This window comes from Motacilla alba, chromosome 4, assembly GCF_015832195.1.
Source record: "Motacilla alba alba isolate MOTALB_02 chromosome 4, Motacilla_alba_V1.0_pri, whole genome shotgun sequence".
Lineage (NCBI taxonomy): Eukaryota > Metazoa > Chordata > Aves > Passeriformes > Motacillidae > Motacilla > Motacilla alba.
Window position 1 is genome coordinate 60,008,546 of NC_052019.1, and position 20,036 is coordinate 60,028,581.

Here is a 20,036-nt window from a genome sequence, read left to right on the forward strand (position 1 = left end):
TGTGAGGAGTTGACTGTGGACGGAGGAGATTATATGGGGTCCATAATTTTTTTATTTTATTTTAAGGCCCATTGGATGTATTTGGTATCTAGCACAGTTATGAGTTTTTGCCATTATGTCAATTTAGTTCTTTGTAAAACTGCATCCTCCATTCCAAAGCTGGGATTTGAGAAATGCTGGTTTCCCTTGATGATGGTTGAGAGCTCAGAAATGAAACCATTTTTTTATGAGAAGTGTCCTATCTGGCTGGTTTTGTCCCGTATCAATTTTCTGCATGAATATGCTTATTTCTTAAATATTTGTTCATGCTTAGTTAAAGACATTACAAATACTTCAAAATAGGAATGTATGATGTTTTAGTAAAGCAAAACTGTGATTTTTTTTTTTGAGTTGAAGCACTGGTTTTTCTAAAAATCTCTATACAAATTTGTCTGTTATGAATAAATTAGGGCAAGCTTATTATTTGTGAGATTTCACCATTTCCTTAGATATTAACTTAATCTTAAGCATTAGTCTTGCTGCTTACAACATTTTTCTCCTGATTCCCAAGCACTGAAGTCCTGCAACCATGTGAATGCTTTGATTTGTGAGAGACTTCCCGAGATGTAATCCTGAACACCAGAAAGCCTGTAAGATGTCTTTAATAATTTTGCTAATCAGTAGCAAAGGGTGATGTTTTTCTTTTTTAAAGTAAAATTGATGAAGCTTAATTAATCTCTCTCATTTCAAATAGTGTGATGTAAGCTTTCTAAATTGAGAGCTTATAACCTAGATGCTTTTTCTCTGAGCGTCCACACATGAATTGGTCACTCTGCCTTTTATGCCCAGTGACTTAATGGTTGCAAGGAATATGAGAAGAAATTTCTCTGGGGGATAAAAAAACGAATCATCTTTATTTCTATGGCTGTGGTCTGAGGTTTTTTTGCTTTGTTTTTCCACAAACATGATATCCTCTATCTCTGCTATATTTTAAGGGCCTAATTCTGCTGCTCTTATAAAACACACAGATGTGCAGATTAAAGGCAGAGTGTACGTTGCTCTGACATGTTTTCTTATGCCCCATTGCATTTGAAAGTGGCCTGGAGAGCTATTATTTCTTTAGCTCCAAAAAAAAGAGAGGAAAGGAAAAGTAAGTGCTGGTGAAGGAATGGTGAAGTTAACAAGAAGAAGTCAAAGAGGAATTCAAGTACTTCTCTTATTTGGTTCTCTGTTCAGAAGTTGGGTGTTCAGTGACGTTGGGCCTGGTTACAGTTTAAAGGTCTGCTAGGATGACTTCTGATCCTCTTAGGGACTACAGCTAATCACACATCCATCTCTTAGCATGACGAGTCTTAAGCATCCTGAAAAATATTCTGTTTGCTACTTCTGACAAGGAAGCAGAAGGAGTTATTTTTACAATAGGTACACTAGATACATTTGCAGTTTATAATTAAAAATATTCAAACTACTTAATTTTTGCAGTGTTTCTATTCAAATTTTTTTTATCCTAAGGTTGTGAGAAAAGTGGGTAGCATGTAGTGAATTTTGGGTTAATTTTTCACTTTGGGGAAAAATGCAAGAATGGTTAAAAAGGTATTTTCTTAGGAAGTGTTCCATCCTGAGGCTCTCTTTGGAGTTCTGTGGTTCATGAAGCTCAGTCTTGAATAAAGTATAGTTCTCTGCAGAGGTGATTTGCACAACATGGATGTAGGCCAACGAGTAGAATGCAGTTTGGTCCTGTTTTTTTCTGCTCTTGAAGTATTTTTAGAATGCCATATTTTGCTAAAGTTTGTGTTGTCACTTATGATGTTCATACTTTAAATGTATTAGATGAATTGCACATGTAGTTTGTGCATCATTAAAATCAATGATCTCTGTGATTCCTGAACACATCTTTCATTTCCAGAAGTTCACAGGAAATAGTTATATAAACAACTATTTTCGTTCACTTTATATACTTGCATTCTTCATTTGCCTTTCAATATAATTTTTCTCACCTTCTCATGCAAATAATGCTGATCACTAGATTGCTTGACTTCCACTTAGATGAATAACTAGTTGAATATAGTATCAGGTCTAGGAACTTAGACAGCCTGGTGCTGTCACATCTGCATAAATGGTGAAAAGAAGGTAGGCAGTGAGATGAGAAATTCTGTTACTTGCTAAATATTTAAGATGGGGTGCCAAGTATGAGTAATCATAAAATGCCCTTACAAGTCTAAACCATTAGCAATTAAGTGGCAGATAAAGGTCAACATCCGTAAATGTCAAGCTACACTTGTGAAGAAAGTTTATAAAAAAATAATGGGCATTGCATCAATTCCTGCCTTTATGCCCCAAAATGACATCTGTAGAGAGTTCTATTTCTTTTAAAAGGTCAGATGGATGATCAGTTGTGGTCAAAAAGTAAATTCAGTATTAGGAGATGGGAAAGTTACGCCGTGCGCCTGGATCCTGGGAGAAAGGGCGAGCCTCGTAACTAGCTCGCTGCTCGGCTTTTTTCCTCCAAGTGGTGTGACCAACTGGCTGCTCCCTGTCTCGAGCTCCTTAGCTCGGCTGAGGGTAGCGGTTCGGCCCTTCGGCTTGGGACCTCTCCTTCGGCTCGGCCCTGGCTGAAGGTGGGCACCTGGAGAGGTTCCCCATCACAGCTGAGTGGTTAAAAGAGAGAGGGGGACTCCCTGGTGGCAGAGTTCCAAGAGGTTTTTCTTCCCCTGAGGGAGAACTTCGAAGATGTTACAAATGAAACAAGCTCGGAGGGAGCACATGCAGGACGCCGATGAGAATGGGATTACAGTTGTTTATAAAGGGGGGCAGTCTCCAGGGAGAAGACTGACTACAAACCAATCAGGGACTAGCAAGGAGGCGCATGGGGTGGGTTCATATTAACTTAACATCAATGAGGAAGAAGTAGGGAGGAGTGAATACATAATTGACAAATGAGTGAAGGGAAACAGCACAACTGAGTCGCATAGAACTTTCTGGCCAAAGGGGTGTAGCAAACCCTAATTGACAAGCTGCAGGGACTGGGTTTAGAGGACTGACCAGGGAGAATTCAGAAACATGGAAGGTGAGGAGGAGATTGACATGGGGACTGACAAAAGGAAGGGCGGCAAAATATGGGCTAAAGAACTCTGGGAAGATCCATTTGGGAAACTGAACACAGGGAGATATGGAACAAACCATTTTTGAACCTTAGAAAATCTAACATATCAAAACTTAAACAATTGAAAACCAAAAGCAAACCACAACAGGAAAGGAGAAAACAAAGAAGAGAGCTCTGTCTGTGAAGATCCACTTTGCAGTTATTTTCCCCTCACTTTACAGGACATAGAGGTGCTGGGAAAGTTTCAGAAAAAGAGCTGTTAGTCATCACAACAGGAGTGAGAAGATAAAACTTTTCAGCCTGGGTGATGACCCAGGTGGTCTCTGATAGTAATCTGAAAAAACATTAAGAGCTTGAAGAAGGACATAGGGATTTACATTTTATTGTCTTTTCCATTGTGATGTTAAATGAATTTGGGAGAATTGGATTGCAAACAAACAAAAGAAGGTGTTTTTTTTTTTATGGAAAGGACAGTGGAAATACTGGAATTGCTTGCCATAATGTCCTGTAGATGTTAAAAGTAGACACGTGTTGGAAAAAGTACAAGGCTCTCAAGGACCCTTATTGAGAGTAAGTGAATGCAAAAGGCATCTGAGGAAAAAAATCCCAGTGTGAAAAGTGAGGAGAGCTGAAAGAGGACTGCATCTGGTTGCCCTGCTTTTCCTCTTCCTTGGATGTTGTAATACGACACGAAAAGACAATACGGACACTGCTGCTCTCCAGGTGAACAAAAAAAAAAGGACCTTTATTTTCTGACTCCAACATTTATAGTTTTCCAAAAATGACAGTGGATTGGAGGGTGACAGTGCCACCTCTCCAATGACAGTGGACAAGAGTCCATCAATTCTCTCCTCCTCCATGAAAGAATGCAAAACATAAGTTGTTTACAGAACTGTGTGTGAGAAAGTTTGTTACAAGAATGCAAACATCAGAAGGCTTAGCAAAGTCTTAGAAAATCAGGGTGACACTTGGATACTTCATTAAGTCACTTGTAGGCAGAATAAGGGGTCTTTGGCGTAATACAGCAGTTTACTTGGAAATATTGTGTGTCAGTTTTATGTCAAGTATGCAGATGCTTAGACATACCAGATTTCCCAGGATTACTGCAATCTCTCTGTGAGCAAAGCTGTAGTCAGGGCTTCTTAACATTTCTGAAATAAAAAGGCAACATATAGGGGACAGAGCAGACATCAATACACATGTTTTATGTAACTGCCAAAAGTGTAGAACTAAGTGGGAGAACTGCTAAAAAACCCGAATTATCCAAGGTATGTATTGTGATCCATCACTGGAGTCTTACACGAGAATATAACTTTGAAAAACTTAAAATAAGTAGTATCTAAAATGCATATAACTAAATTCTGGTGAGAAGGGTAATTGGAGATATTTTCAAGCTGAAATAATTAACCAATTGAATGTGGGGTGTGAATAAAGTGAACATGTAATTGTGCATTTTAATTGTTACTAATGCATTTTGAAACTGAAAAGGAAACTACTTTTGGTTATGTATTCATTTTTGTTAAAGGTAATGATCTATTAAAGACAGTTTTGTGTTCTGCAGAACTTACTCAGTGATGTAAGTCATCATTTTGCAGAGTGAATGCAGATTTGTGGTATTATATTGTCAGCTTGAAGGTGGGATCTCATAGCATTGCGTGGTGGTTTAATCACAGTGGGTAGCTCATGCTTTGTAAGAGACGATTTGAGCATCTTTGAGCTGACAGTTTGTAAAGGTGGTTGTAATGAAACTACCCAGTTACAGCTTGCCTGGAGTAATTGAAGCACCTCATCAGATGCCAAGCAACTGCATTTTTCCTTATCACACAACTTGGGTTGTAGAATTCACATTACTTAATAGACACAGGACAGAGATATTATTATGGCAGAAGAATATATAATATTGGAGAATATTATATATTCTGGAGAAGGAGATTTTGGATTGTTGAATTCTGCTTGCTAGCATTTAAAGGGGTGTTTTTAATTCTGCAAATTATATGTTTTTGTGATTGCCTAGTCATTGTGTGCATGTGCCTACGTGTAGTGTATTGTGTAGTGTGATTACCTATCCATCTGCCTAGTGACTTCTATTTGTTAATATCTCGAAATTAGAAAAAAATTTTTACTCTCTTTGGTAATGGGCATGTTGCTGTGGAAACGTATTAAAATAAACTTAAGACCACTAGCTTTTCTGTTTGTGAATGATATTACTCTATAATTCCTGTTCCTTTTTTTCTTGTTGATTCTATAATAAAGCTGTACTTTATCTGTGGAGTGATGAACATCATCTGTGCTAATGCCCAAATAGCAAATGTAGGTGATAATGTTTTTATGGCGCAGTCAGAAGTGTAACCTGTGTACATACCTGCATTAATGAGCTACTTTTAGTCTGATAAGCTCATTTGCCAGTACCGGGGAAAGTAACTGATATGAAAAAACACAAGTAGTTTGGTGTATGTAGCATCCCTAGTCTATAGGGTTTTGATTTTATTTTTTCAAATTTGTGAATATATGCTTTTAAAAGAAATCAACTATGCAATTCACACACACACACCACCCAGCTGACTGGGGAGGCTTTAAATAACGTCTTATTAGAAGACTTTTTGCTTTCTGTTGTGTTCTTTCTACAGTGCCATAGCTTTACTTTTCTACTTACTGTTTTAACACAAAGGAATTACCTGGAATGTCACTTCTAATTTTAACTGTCAGGTTAGTTCTTGGCTTCATATGCCTGTCAGTGGGTTTCCTGCCCTGCCTCCAGGAACAAATCTTCTATTGTAAAATTGATTCACAATGACACACTTCTTCCCCCCTACAATGGTACATCAAATCAGATCTATAGGAATGCAAAAATAGCTCAAATGTGATGTTCTCTTTGACAGATTCAAAAGTTTCTCAGTGCTTTAATTTTTTAAGTTTGGGGACTCTTCACTGAGATATTTAATTGAGATTTAGAAATAATTTAATTGTCTCCTCAAATCACTGTTGTTTTAAAACAATTTCCCAGTCTGGGATGGTGGTGGGGTGCCTGTTGAATTGGTCAGTGTTTAGAGAAAGATGTAAGAGTTTGTCTAGTTGCTGTTTGGCATGTGGATTGATTCAGTAAGTTTTCATAGCAATTATTGAATAATACCAATGGCAGGAGTAAAACCCACCTAATATATTATACCTTAACACAGTGGTACAGATCTCATTTTGATCATATTTTCTATGTGTAAAGACCAGATCATTACAATGTGCTCTTTTAATAAAAGAAAACCTAGAAAAATAAGATAATAGCTAGTCCAGATGAGCTTATGTTATGCATCTAAACTAAAAGAAATTTTGGATCTCTTCAGGGTCTGTAAAACAAAGCTGATCCTTTGTCAGATATGCATAATGGTTTCCTTGATTACAATTTTGTTATCTAATTTGTAAGTAAATTTCTTGTTAGCTTTTTGTGTGACAGGCCACAGCGCAGCTCATCTAAAGGATGAAAAGTCTGCCATAATGGCAATTCTGAAGATTTTTTATTCAGGTTTGAAGATTTTTTTATTCAGGTTTGTGTCAGGACATGGGAAATGTTTTGCAGCAACAGGTGCTTTATTTTCTGGCAGCCTTTTGCTCTTTCATCCCTTTTTCTTGTTTCCTTTTTTGTTTTATGTACAGAAGTAAATATACATCCTCTGCTCAGTGGTCTGGATTGTGGATCTTGGAAGAGCGTTCACATTCATTTGAAGCTGCAGCATTGCTTCATTCCAGCTTCCACTGGTGCAGAGAGGGGAGTAACTTGTCTCTAAAGAGGTTCTTGAGCTGCAGCATCTGGGTGCTTAAAATGCAGACAGCTTGAAATAATCTTCTCTCTTGTGTTTGCAATTACTGTTACATGTCAACTGCATTGTGAGACAGACTACACTGAGACAGCTTCTTGAGAATTGTTTGAAAGCTATTTTTGCTGCCTGCTTGCCAATTTATTTGTATCACACACTTGTCATTAATGTACGAATCAAAACACCACGTCTTTCAGTCTTGGCAACTATAGAAAACTACATGGAAGCTTTCATTTGTTATCCTTTGTCTTTTCAAACACCTGGCTCACCTGAAAGCTGTGTAACAGGGAGTTGCTTTTCTTTGCCTACTGACATATATATCCACTTACCACAGTTACATGTTTTGGACAGAATGTTAAGTCTGGGGACTTCTCATATTTCTGTCTTGGTCATATCTCCACTGAAAGATTGCCAGCTCTTGCAGGAATGAGTCTGCATTATCTGCTTTTCAAGGAAGGGTTATCTGGTTTCAAGGGAGACTCTACTGGGGCTTTGAAATGTAAAGAATTAAAAGAGTTACCAGGATCATTGCAGTGGAAAACCCTTCCTAATTAGTCTGCTGTTTTTTTCGTTGGACTATTATTGCCTATTTTCCCAAACTGACTTTAGCTCTTGCTCATAAAGATCTGGTAGTTCCTTAAAGAATGCCTCACTCAACAGCACTTGAGAATTGCTGCTGGTTTGCCATGTATTGCCACTGACTTGCTGGATTCTGTAAATAAAAAAGTTCTCAACATAGCACTTGGGTTACTATCAAAACTCACTGCATTTTTTCACTACTATGTCCTTTTTTCTCTATTTATTTTAAACAATCATATGGGCTGTTTTTCTGTCTGCATGACAATATGTTCCTTTTAGACCAGCCCAGTCTGACTAATTTTTCGAAGAAATCAGTTTACAAGTGGTTTCTAGATAAGGCTGTTATTTGTTAGTGTACTACAGCTTGTCTCTTGAATTCTGCCATATTTCAATACAACATTGTGTGCTTTTTTCATACTCTTCTGTTTTATTTTAACCTTTTGTTTCCTTTGGGTGTTGATTTGTGTTTAATGACTGGGTTTGGAGTATTCGTTTAGAAAGTGGTAAAAGGTTAGAGAGATTAAATTTGGAGTTTTCAAGGAAATCCTTTTTAGACTTTCTGAAATGTTATGTGTTCTGTTTCTAGTCAGCCTTTCAGTCTTCTTGTATTGAATTGTCACAGTTTTGGTCATGATGTTGCGGCCCGGTCGTGGGAGGTGATTGGGATGCGCACCAGGAGGGCCCATGCTGTACCTCCGCCGACAGCAGGCAGGGTTGCAGTTCGGCCACTGGCTGGGGTCCTAAACTGCCAGAGGCGGCCGATAAACGTGGACCCAACACCGAAGGATCAGGGCAAAGGAAAAAGGAAGGACTCTCTGCTTGCTTCTTCAAGCTGCTTTGTTTCTTTCCTGTGCAGAAGTGGTACCGGGGCGACGCTGCTTGGAGTCGGCAGTGTGGATTCTTTCCTGCAGTAGCAATGCCAAAGCGAGACAGGTGACACAACACTCGTGGGCAGTGGCAGCAGCGGTGGTGGCAGTCTCTCCCCCTGCGGTGGGGGCTGCGCAGGTGATCTCTCTCGTGGCGGGAGCCACAGCAGCATGGGCAGTGGCAGTGCTGGCGGTGCAGGCAGGAGCGGGACAGCTGATGCCGCATGGATGTTCTTCTTTCTCATGGCAGAGAGCGGTGCCGGATGCAAAGAGCTGCGCAGCATGGGCGTCCGTGGGGAGCGGATGCCGCGCAGCTTGAAGAGGGGGCAGTGTCAGAGAGCAGGAAAAAGAGAAAAACAGTGACATTTATGGAGGAGGGGGGTGGAAACCTGGGAGGGGACTGTCTGGCTAGCTAGAGTGGCAACTGTAAACATAAACTGAAGCGGGAAGGACACAGACCAATGGCAGAAAGGAAAAATCATAACTGACAGCGAATTCTCTAGATGAAGGGGCAGGATTTTTGAGGATAGACAGGGAAAAATCTGGAATTATTCCAACTGCCACTGTGAGACAGGGGGTAAACAACTCTAGACATAGACCAAACATCTTCAAACCTCCGCTGCCACAGGCAGGGAGAGACTGAAACATCCTCATACCCCCACTGCCACAATGAAAAGCCAGTGTATCGCTATGTAAGTAAAAGGTCCTTTTGTGAGAAGAGCAGGATCAAGACATCCACTTGAAAATTAACCTGAAACCCTTTGCAAAAAATTTGAGTCTCATTCTGGTGGGCCAAATAAAGCAGCATAGATACAGAGAAAGGGGTAGACTAGAAAACTTGTGCATATTAGGCAGGTGTTATATATATCAACTGTTTTATGAAGTCATTCAGTAAGTGGCAGATATGTTAAACTAAAGCTCAGGCTTTTGGTAAAATTGCTGCACAATACGAAAAATATTTTATCTTTGGGATCACTTGGAATAAAGTACTTCCTGAGGAAGGAGTGCTAAAACAAGCATTTGCATTAATTCCTGCAGAATCTCACTGAAGTTGAGAATGAGCTCTGTGACATTCATGTTGGGAACTTGGTATGAAGGGAGTGTATGGGTGCATAGTCTAAGGGTTATTTGTTACCAGATGTTAAGGATAAAAAATGGATAATAAGAGTTTTAAGGGAAAAAATATTAATCCTGAGGGAGTGATTGATAGCTTCAATCTTCTGAAATATGAGTCACACTTATTAACTAAAAGAGTTTGCATCTTGTCTGCAAAGCACTCACAAAAAACTATGTGGTAATTTGTATCCTATTGCATTCAGCAGTAGGTCCATATCATTTAAGGTCATTTGAATTTCATAGCCAAAAGCAATATTCCAAGTTCTAAGTGCTGATAAAGAAATCCCTTTCAAATAAAAGTGGAAGAGAAATGCCTTCTGTAAAATTATGTGTTATTTTGTTCCCTTGAAAATATCCTAGTCTTTGACTAGAATCTGACATTTGATTCAGCCTTGTTAGAAAATATGAAAGTTTGAACAAGTTAGGCTTGCCTGACATGCCTAGGAATGAGGTATCATCTAAACTTTCGAATACTGGAAGTATGACAAAAACCCTCTGAAGTTACTTTTTAAAGTTTCCTGTAGCGTCTTTTCGTATAGTTTATTCGTTTTGTTACTCATTGATCTGATGTAGGATGGCACAGATCCATCTGCCTAGTGACTTCTATGTTTCATTGTCTTTGTATCTCCATGTCACTTCAGGTGTGAACAGCCAAACAGAAGGACTTCCCAGTCAGGTTCCAAATCCTAATGTTTTGCCATCTTTGTTTCACAGAGTTCTGATGCCTCTGAAGTGGTAATCTTGGAGTGCTTCTGGGTAGTGGAATTCAGATGTTTCAATAGTTGTCAGTAGTTAAGAGATATCTCAACGTGTTCAGTGTGACTCTTTTATTTCTGCCAACAAAAATAAAAATAAAAAACCTCAGTCACCCAGGCATTGGAATTTTGCTAGAAATTTAACTAAAATACATTCTGCTGTGTGTTCGATGCATACACTTAAATACTGGTGGGTCTCTGAATTCATGCCTACAAAGAAAATCATAAAATCAAGTCAAAGCCATGTCATCATCTTCCTCTGACAATAATTACAAGTTTGAGATTCTGTTTTGTCAGATATCTTATACAAGATGGGGTTCATGTTGATGCATAATTAATGCATCTTATTCTTCAATAAGAATTGCTAAACTCCCTAATCATTGCTAAACTCCCTATTATCATCTAATCATTGCTAAACTCCCTATTAAATGAGAAGTTTTCTGTTTTTCTTACCTCTTACCAATTCTTCATTCATAAAATTGTTGAAAACAGCAGGAAAAATAGCTATCTCATATAAATCAGAATCCTTATTTAGGGAAAAGATTTTATTTGGTGAAAGTGCTGACAGTTTTCTCTGCAGGAGCCACTGAAATAGCCATTGTATTAGAATTTTTTTATGACATGAATTCTTTCTGATACCTCTGCAGGGTTTTGAAGTCCTTAGAACTGTTTGCCATTTTCTGATAGCTGTGATGGTCTAAGAGCAGAGGAAAAAAAGTTAGGCTGCATTTGTGGGCTTGATGGATACATTTAAATTCAGTAGAAGCTCCTATCATCTTTTTATGCGCCAAAATCTCCAGCCCACTTCTAAGTGTTACATTAATTATGCTGACTTTTTTCCTCACCTGCTGAAGTGATTCATAGTGGTTGGTCATGTTTGAGAAGGCAGTGACTTAAATTATATTCATTATGGATTTTATCCTTATCTGGGTAGTATTCTGGGGAATAGCTCAAATCCTTCATCTTTTGTAGAGAACAAAATAATATATTTCGTACCTGGTGTTGAGGCACTGCGTCAAAAAGTATTTCTTTCTTGGTTTGGAAGCATTGCTTTCCTTGACTATAAGATCTGAATGTTTCCCATTGACTCTCAAATTGAGAGCTCTAATTGTGCCCTCAGTGAGTCCAGTTCATTCACAGAATTCCCAACTTTACGAGTATGAATACAGTTATGTCAGTTCCCTTCTGGCACTTGTGTTACAATGCTTGAACACAATGCTGCTGAACTAAACCCAGAATCTGTAATTGCTGACAGGACTCAATTAGCTTTGAAGCCTGCAAACAGGAGAGTTTCTGTGGCAGCAACACTGGCAAGTCTTAATCCCAAAAGCTGGGGACATAGACAACAAAGGATACTGAGTAAGCACTTCAGGCTGCCAGTGGAGAAAAAAGAGCCTGTGAATATGTGTGGAGGAAGAAATAAGCTTGTATAATTAGGAACTAGCTGAGAGACAGACTTTCCAAAACCAAGTTTTGAAAGTTGATGGTGTTTCAGTAGGAACCAGGGGTAAGGGTGGCATTCTGTGCATCCTCTAAAAACATATTAAAGGGGAAAAATAGGAAACAGTGTAGGAAACTCCAGGTAAACAGAGCCAGCAAATGATGATGAATTCCTGGGCAGGACCAAACAAGATAGAGGAAAAGACAAGACAGGTGGAGGAGAAATGTATTTCAGACTTGGCAGTTTTCCCATGCTGGAGAGCAAGGATGACAACCTGGCTGATTATTTGTTGGATGGAAAAAGAAAGCTGGGCTGTTATGAGGTATTAGAACAAAACTGAAGACAAATGAAAATTATATACAGTGTACAGAATGAGGACAAAATACTAGAAGAAGTGAAATAATAATCCATGTACTCTAGGGTAGAATGAAATTCAGAAGACAAAATGGAGGAGAAAAGCAATACTCAGGAACTAGGAAGAGAGCCCTTTTATCAGTAGGGGCTTTGACCATGAAAAGCTAGTTTTGTTATCACAAGATTAGATCCATTGGCTACTGGGAGCCAAAAAAAAGCTATAGAATGTGTATCTGGGACTTTGAAGGATTCAGATGAAGGCGGGATAGGAGGACATACCTGCCCACAATGTCAAATTTCTTGGAACATCAGTGGAACTGATGGAGGAGAGTTGTGCCACAGCACAGCAGAAGCTCCAAGAAAGACTGTGAGATTTAACTTGTGGTAAAAGGGCATTTTCTTTGTCTTGCAAGCTTCAATTTGGAACTGTGAAGGGGGATTGGAGAGAGCCTTTGTCCAGTTATCTCCATGTGTCTCTGACTAGTGAATTGAATCCTAGGAGTCGTAAGAGTGAGAAATGGAGACTGACTGGGATATTGAGAAAAAGAACATTATGAGGGCAGTGGAGTAAGCATGGAGGGAAAAATAAGGACATGTTCATGCAACCTTTAGTGATTCTGTGGGGCTGCTGATCACCTCAGGGCACGGTGGGCTGTGAAACAGGAGGTCTGTACAAAAGAAGTCAGACAAGGTAGATAATCTTGTTAAGGCCTCAGGTCAAGTGCTTGTGAAGCAGCCTAACTCAGAAGGTTTCCAAGCCCACCATGGAAGGAAAGAGAAGGATTTGTTAGGAGAACTTTGGCTCTGCCATGGCTGATGGGTTTATGTGCCCTTCTTCTGGGAGCTGGTCACCATTAGCAAGACAGGGTGGTCTTTGGGTCACTGTTGTGTTTCCCTGAAATAGGACAATAGGAGCTCTGTGATTCGATGTTCAAACTGACCCTGGGAGCATTCTGAAGTTGACCACTATGTTGTACAGAGCCTCATGCATGTACAACTCTGCTTCCTTTCCTTCACATGATGGTGTACAATGCAAAATTAGGAATGTCCCCTAGAAAAAACACAGGCACAGTGAAATGAAACCAGACGTGAAAGACAGCATGCAGGCACTGCCTTCTCTTGATCTGTTAATCTCTTCTGCCATTCAGAAAGAGAGATTCCTTAAGGAATGTATTGCTTCACTGTGTGTGGTCCCTTAGTGAGAGTTAGGGAGGTAAGAGCTGTAACATCCAGGTAGGGCTAGTGAGGAGAGTGGAAGGGAGCAAAGGAAGAAAACAGAGATTTTTCAAAGTCAGTCATCTAAATCATATTAGGTTAATTTTGTAAATCAGGAAAATAATAAAAAAGGGGTCTGTATGTAGGAATGCTCCTAAGACAGCAAGCATTCCCTTTTGCCATTTGTGGTATGCAAGCCACTTAAACTTGGAAACTTGTTTCAGTAGTGGTGTCTTGGAAAGGCAGGTCAGGATCACTCCCTATTGTAGAGATGCAATAAGTGAGGCATGTCCAAACGTTTCTGTTGCAGATCTAGGCAGAGAAAGAAGATCTCTGAATCCTGCCTTTTTAAGGAAGACTGATGGTCCAGCCAGAGATATGAACTGCTTCCATTCAGCAAAAGCAGTACACTGCTTTGCAAAGGCCGCCCTTGGAACTTTCAGTCAACACTGCAGTGTATTTGTTCAGGAATCTTGAGATACCAATGTGATATTCAAATATTTGTGTGGTTTGCATTGCTTCCAGTATAGGTGTGGTATTTAATGAAAGGGTATAAGCAGGTGACAGGTGCGAGAGGAAACAGTGATCTACTGCAGTAGTCAACCTGGGGCATCATGCTATGTTAATTTCAAATACACTCTTAGTGAGGCTCTGTAGGGACTTAAATGGAGCGTATAAATAAACTTATGTAAGTTTATTCCAGCATTGCAAAATTTAAAAAAATCACTGAAGATAAAAATTTTAATTAAATTCTTTATCTTTGATTGAAAATGTAGCTTTCAAAGAAAGATTAACATAGCATCATAAGTAACCATGGGATGATTTCATCACTACTAATTTGAACATGAAATGCGTCAGCATATAGAATTCAGACAGCTTTGTGAATTAAAAGCCTCTGATGTCTGTATTAGAAATATCCCATGGATATAATTTGTGTATCAAAGCTTTCATTCTACTTTTGTTACAGCATATGGTGGTTAGCTGTGATGGTGCTTTATATTTTAGAGTGTCAGTGACTCACTGATATTCTTAACGCTTTTCCTCTGCTGAGCTAGCAGCTGAGCAGAGAATTTTTTGCTGGGGTGTGTGAAAAGAGACAGACACCCTTTAACCTTTTTGAACTCTCTTACTTTGCATGTTAGCATAGGAGGAAAAACAGTCATCCTCTGAAAAAGTCAAGGCTGTCATTGTAGATGTTGACCATGGGCTTTGTACATTTTATCAATTTGAGTTATCCCAGTAATTTCTTCTTTGTCCTGTTCAACATGATGTTATGCTTAAACTTTCATGAAGGAAAATACAGCAAGCTAAAGAGTATCAGTCTTCCTGTCACCTTTAACTGTTTAGTAAAATAAACCAAAAAATCTTCTTAAAAAAAGATTAATAACAAGTGAATAAGATGGAAAACCAAAGTGGAAATGTATCTGTTTTATTTTATTACGTTTTTATTTTGAAAACCTTTCCATTAAACTGCAGTCTTTTAAATGACAAGAATCAGGTCTAATAACTGCCTAAAGTTTTTTGGTGAATTAACAGAAATCAAAGTTTCTGTGTTAAAGATAGGGATTAAAATGACAATAAAATTCTTTTAAAAATTCAGAGAAATGTCACTCAGACATTTTTAGCAAGAAATTTGTTTTCATTTTAAAAACAACTGACCTAAGTATTTAGAGGGAAAAGAGGCAACTGCTAATGTTAAATTGAAAAACTTAGGAAGAATAAATTTTATTATGAAATAATGGAAAGAAGGAAAACTTTTCTGAGGATGAAGGAACTAACATCAACATACATTTCTGATTTTAGGCTGCTGGATTAGAGTAGAAAAGGCTTTCCAGTGCCACTAGATACTGATACCTTCATTCTTACTGCAGAATGAAACTTTTCACATTTGCAGTGATGAGTATTTTTCAGGCATGTTCATATACTTTTCAGAATTTAATTTAGCTGTCAGAGTACTCCATGGATCTAAATATAGCTGACTGTAGTGTTCTGAAGTGATAGTTTAGAATGAATTTCCACATCGCAAAACTAGCACCTGTTAGATCAGAATTATGCCCACTCCTGCTGCATTTCACTCTCCATTTCTGGTTCCATGCATATTAATGATGATTCAGTATGCCTTTTGAGCTTGGCAGTCTGTTTTTTATAGCTAAGAGGTAAATATAAATAAGATGATTTCATGAATTGAAAAACATAGACTTCCTCCCAAAGCAGATGTTTTTTATCAAGCTGGTGGTAGGATATTTCAAGGCTAGATTACTGTTCCTATTTCCATTTAAAGATAAAGGGAGAAAAGAAAAGAACACCTTGGTATATTTTTTTTTTGGTTGTTAAGTGTTGACTTGTTTCTCTGACAGCTTTTGTTTCACCTAAGGTATTTTGGATATCCAAACTGCTTTTATTAAAATTGTTTGTGCTTTTAAAGGTTGAATGGTAAAAGCAGATGTTAACTTTGTTAAGACTCATTGATGTCAATGAGAGGAGGAAGTAGAGCACTCTGCTGGTGTAGACCTTATCAGAGCAACAGAAAAGTTAATAGCTCTTCTTAATACTGGTCTTTCTGAAGGTTACTTCATGAAAGTATGGCTCATATGGAGTACCAGATCACAGGAGAGCTTACAGCCAAATCTTCTGTCTCTTCAGTCATCTTGGACAAACAGCAGAGCTCATCTTGGTCAGGTTTGGTCACTCAAGAAAAGATCTTGTCTGAAAAAGGATCTAATGAACATTTGAAGCTGTCTAAGATTTTGAATATTCTTCTCTCAAGAACTGAATATGTGTTTTTTTCTGACTGAGTCAGGGTTAAAGGCAAGCGTTTGAATCCTTATTAGCTTTTTATCTGCCCCTGAAGCAGATATTTCCACTTTCTCTTTCCGGTCTTTCCTCACGAAATCTATGGTCCAACTTGTACACGAAATGTTACCCAGCATTATTAGCAGCATCTGCAGCCACACAGTCAGATTTCCTTAGATCCAGCCCAGACAAAAAACTTGTCCTACCTCCACAGGGATTTGTGTACAGTTTTTAGAGCCTTCCAGACTTGAGGTTTCATCTTTTATCCCCTCCATAACCATAAAAGCAGAGGTTATTGTAACTGGCAGATGCTCAGTTTATGAAGTGCAAACAGGTTTAGAATAACGTGTGCAAGTGCCCAAGGTTAGATACTCAAGGTAGTAAAAGAAATTTAAGTTCACATTGTATGGAAAAGAACTTTTCTATGTTGTTTGGATTTTCAAACTAAGTATGAAAACCTTTCAGTGTTCTGTTTTGTCCAGTGATATGGCTGATTTGGCTCAGAATGACTTTCAGGCCCAATGAAATATTTCAGTCCTTGTTAATAGAATAGCAAGGTGTTTTATAGAGTTTTATGTTTCTAAATTAGTTAGTAACTTGTTTTAAAAAAAACCATTGATTTTCTTTCTTTCCCAATTTGCTATTTGTGGTGCATGTTGCACTAAATGTCACATTGAATTTGTGACTCTATGAAGCAATCTATTCTACAGAATTTTAAATGCCTAAGAGGTGTTTTTTCTTCCTGTTCTAATCTTAAGTGACCAGCCCTTGCTACTTACTTGGATTCCTTGGGAGCTTCAGCTTTTCCCTCCTCCCTTCTTCTTTTGTTCTCTGAAAATTTGATCATTAAACAATTAGACTCCAGGCAGAACAGCAAATGACACATGGATAATAATGAGGTCAGAAGCTCCCACATACAACCTGTTGAGTCTTCACAGAGGAGTTATGTCGTGCTAAATTTTCTGCATGTGTTCCTGATTGTATTCTGGCAAGGATGAATGAGAGGCTGAGCATAATGGAGATCTTTAATAGAAGAGATGATTGACACATTCATTCTGGTGAATCCCACTCTCTGACAGAACTGTGTCTGCTGCCCTTGCTACATCAAATTCTTTGTCAAATTGGGAGCTCAGTGAGCTGCCTGGTAGGCTGCAGAATCTGTGCTGGAAAAGGATTTCCCATTTTGGTTTGATTCTGCCACCTAATTTAGCCATCTGTTAACTGATCTTGGAACTACTCTGTGGATATGTTTATTACTGCACTGATTCTGAAGGAGCTGGGATTTGACTCCGGAGGTGGATGGGGCTGCATGGTTCTGTGACCATGGACATAAGTGTGTATGTAGTGGTTTCGATTGTTTGTGACATCAGTATTTCCATCATCCCCCTTTCCAGTCACAGTCCCTAAGAGCTGCTTTCATGCTTTCTGAGTGCAGAGTTTCAGAGTGCAGAACCGGATCTTTGCCTTGAAGCTGCATCAAAGCCAGACTGTGAATCTTGGGCTGTGGCACTGGGAGAGGTGAACTCGGAAGGTTTGCAGAATAAAATTCAGCAGCTCCGGAGGCTGATCATGGATATCAAAGAGGAGAGATCATCAGATGAAGCACAGCAGTTTTTCCCTTCATCCCAGTTAGACAGTCCAGGAGAGCCCCAGTTTACGAGTAAGTGCATGTACTGATTTAATGAAATGGTACAATAAAAGTGGCCCAGTCTCTGTGGCAGTTCAGATAGTGTCGCAAGCAGTGTATAAAATGTTGCTCAACTCCTTGCTTGTCAAAGTTCAGTTTAGAGGAAATAGACTGATGAAAATTGTCTTCAGATTTTTTTCCCTGGTATATGTTGGTTTATGCACATAACCTTCAGGGGAACAAATGTGTGATTTCTGTGTTTCTGATTTTTCTATCTAACCTATTTTCTTCATTAGAATTAAAGCATTTTTTCCTCTTTTATGTCCTGTATGGACTACTGTTTAAAATGTAGTCTGATAATGTTGATAAACGTATAAATCTTTAGGGATACTTAAACTAGTATCACAGGTTTGTTCTATGATGCAAAAGCAGTCTGTGAATTTGAATGCAAGTAGCCATATGTTGAGTTGTGTTTGGTGCACTGGAGTCAGAAGACTGTATTTCAGTTGCCCGGTCACTTAATCAATTCTGTAGCCAGCATATTCATGAAGGTGTTTCAGGCCAATATGCTACTGGCAGAGTTCAACTCAGAAATTTGTTAAAGCTCCATTAAAAAACAAAAACCAACAACAAAACAAAAAAACAAAAATTTTTTTTTTCTTTTTGAACTTTCTAAGCTCTGCAGCTGTAATTTTCCTCACATGGATGTGAATGGATGTGTGAACGGTGTGAATCTAGACTTAGCAGCATTATGTTTTTATGGAGCAGACACAGCAATAAGTTGATAAGTTTGGGGTGATTTTTTTTGTTCATGGGGTGTTTTTTGTTTTTTTTTTTAAACAAAAATCTTGCTCCAGTTCATATACTAACCCATTCCTTCCCATGTGACCAATTTCTTCAATACTGACCAATAATGAATAAAGCTTACTGGAGACAATACAAAAATGTCAAGAAGAGAGAGTTTAACTTCTGTAAGTTCATTGAAACTGTAGTTGTGATCCAATTACTTTGTGCATCAGGTGAACAACTAAGTGTTATTCACTTATCCTTTCTTGCTTCCTACTTTTCTCTTGTTGCATCTCTGTGATTCACTCCTTTATTTTAGCACAAGAAAATACTGCCCTTTGCAATAGAACATAATTCCACAATGGATTAAACTGTTCCTGTTCCTGCTATGTAAGAAGAGGAATTAATATATTTATTCTCCAACAAAAAGAAGTTGGGCTTATTATTATACAATTTGTTTGTAGATCAATAATGTGCTTATATTTTACCGTATTAACCTGATCTACCTACTTTCACTAAACATGGAATTTGTTTTTAATGTGATGACATACTTACTTGAAAATTACTTATGAGACTTAATATTTTCCCGACACATATATAGTCAGTTGCCATGACTGAAAATCTTACAAGTAAGCCAGACATGAAAACCTGGGTTTTTACTAGATTCCTTTCCCAGCAACAGTTTCTATTAAGAAGGAAGTCTTCTTCATAAGTAGCCTTTTTTCAGGCAAGTCTTTCATTGAAGTTTGCTTTGACCATGAGTTTCTAACATAAAATGCTACTTCAGTGGCCATGGCAGTAGTTATAGGCATGTGAGTTTTACTATGTGTTAAAAAGCAAGACATGGAAATCGAATTAAGTCTAATATTTTTTTCTTGACCTTTTCAGGTATTCAGAGAATTGCAAATGAGCCAAAGCTGGAGTTCAGTCTTGGTAAGATACAATTTTGAATTTTTGAAATTATAATGGTCTGTGTGTGAAGAGTATATATATATATATATATATATATATATATATATATATATATATAGTGTTATACAGTGTAGCATGTGACCTGTTTACAAAAATGAAGGTCTAGGTGGGAGAAGTGCCTGTCCATACCTTTTGAAATGCTGATTTTAATTTCTTAACTGGTTGGAATGGCTAAAGGTTTATTGAATTCTCTAGTGCTATGCTGCTCTACCAGGGTGAAAATCTGCCCAACAGCTTTGTGAATGTAGTTTTTGAAATACTGCTTATTTGGAAAAAGACATTTAATTTGAAGATAAAAGGACTGTTGCTTTAGAACAAAGTTTAATCTAAATGTGATGTTGTTTGGTAGTGAGGAGGCAATGTAAGCATTTACCTGACTTTGCCATTTTATACTTAGTAATATGTAGTATACTTAGTAATTAGTATATGAGAATTATATATTGTTATAGTATGTAGTAGAATTGTTTTGGGAGGGGTTCTATCAGCTCAAGCTTCCCCTTCCATTTAGAGGTACAGAATGATTCAGATTGCTCAGAAAGTCAAGCAATCTAATTGAATAATGGTATATTTATAATACAAGGCCAAGGAGCACAATATGTCAGCCCAAACTGTGCAAAACAAGCTTGGCTACTTTTCACTGTTCT

At 38.2% G+C, this 20,036-nt stretch overlaps 1 protein-coding gene across 21 annotated transcripts in view; it reads left to right on the top strand.

Annotated features, from left to right (window-relative positions):
• INPP4B (inositol polyphosphate-4-phosphatase type II B) overlaps nt 1–20,036 on the top strand; it is a 380,968-nt gene that overhangs the window by 94,029 nt on the left and 266,903 nt on the right. For 7 of the 21 annotated variants that reach the window (XR_005256730.1, XR_005256729.1, XM_038135220.1 and 4 more), the window contains exons 1-3: nt 9,878–15,893; nt 17,443–17,667; nt 19,309–19,353. Coding sequence is in view for 16 of the 21 variants with exons in the window: in XM_038135220.1 (XP_037991148.1) it covers nt 15,797–15,893; nt 17,443–17,667; nt 19,309–19,353 (367 nt within the window). In the remaining 5 variants the exon portion in view is untranslated. Of the gene's footprint in view, nt 1–9,876; nt 15,894–17,442; nt 17,668–19,308; nt 19,354–20,036 lie in introns of those variants that run through there. The other 14 variants (XM_038135230.1, XM_038135229.1, XM_038135231.1 and 11 more) reach the window with 5 other exon arrangements.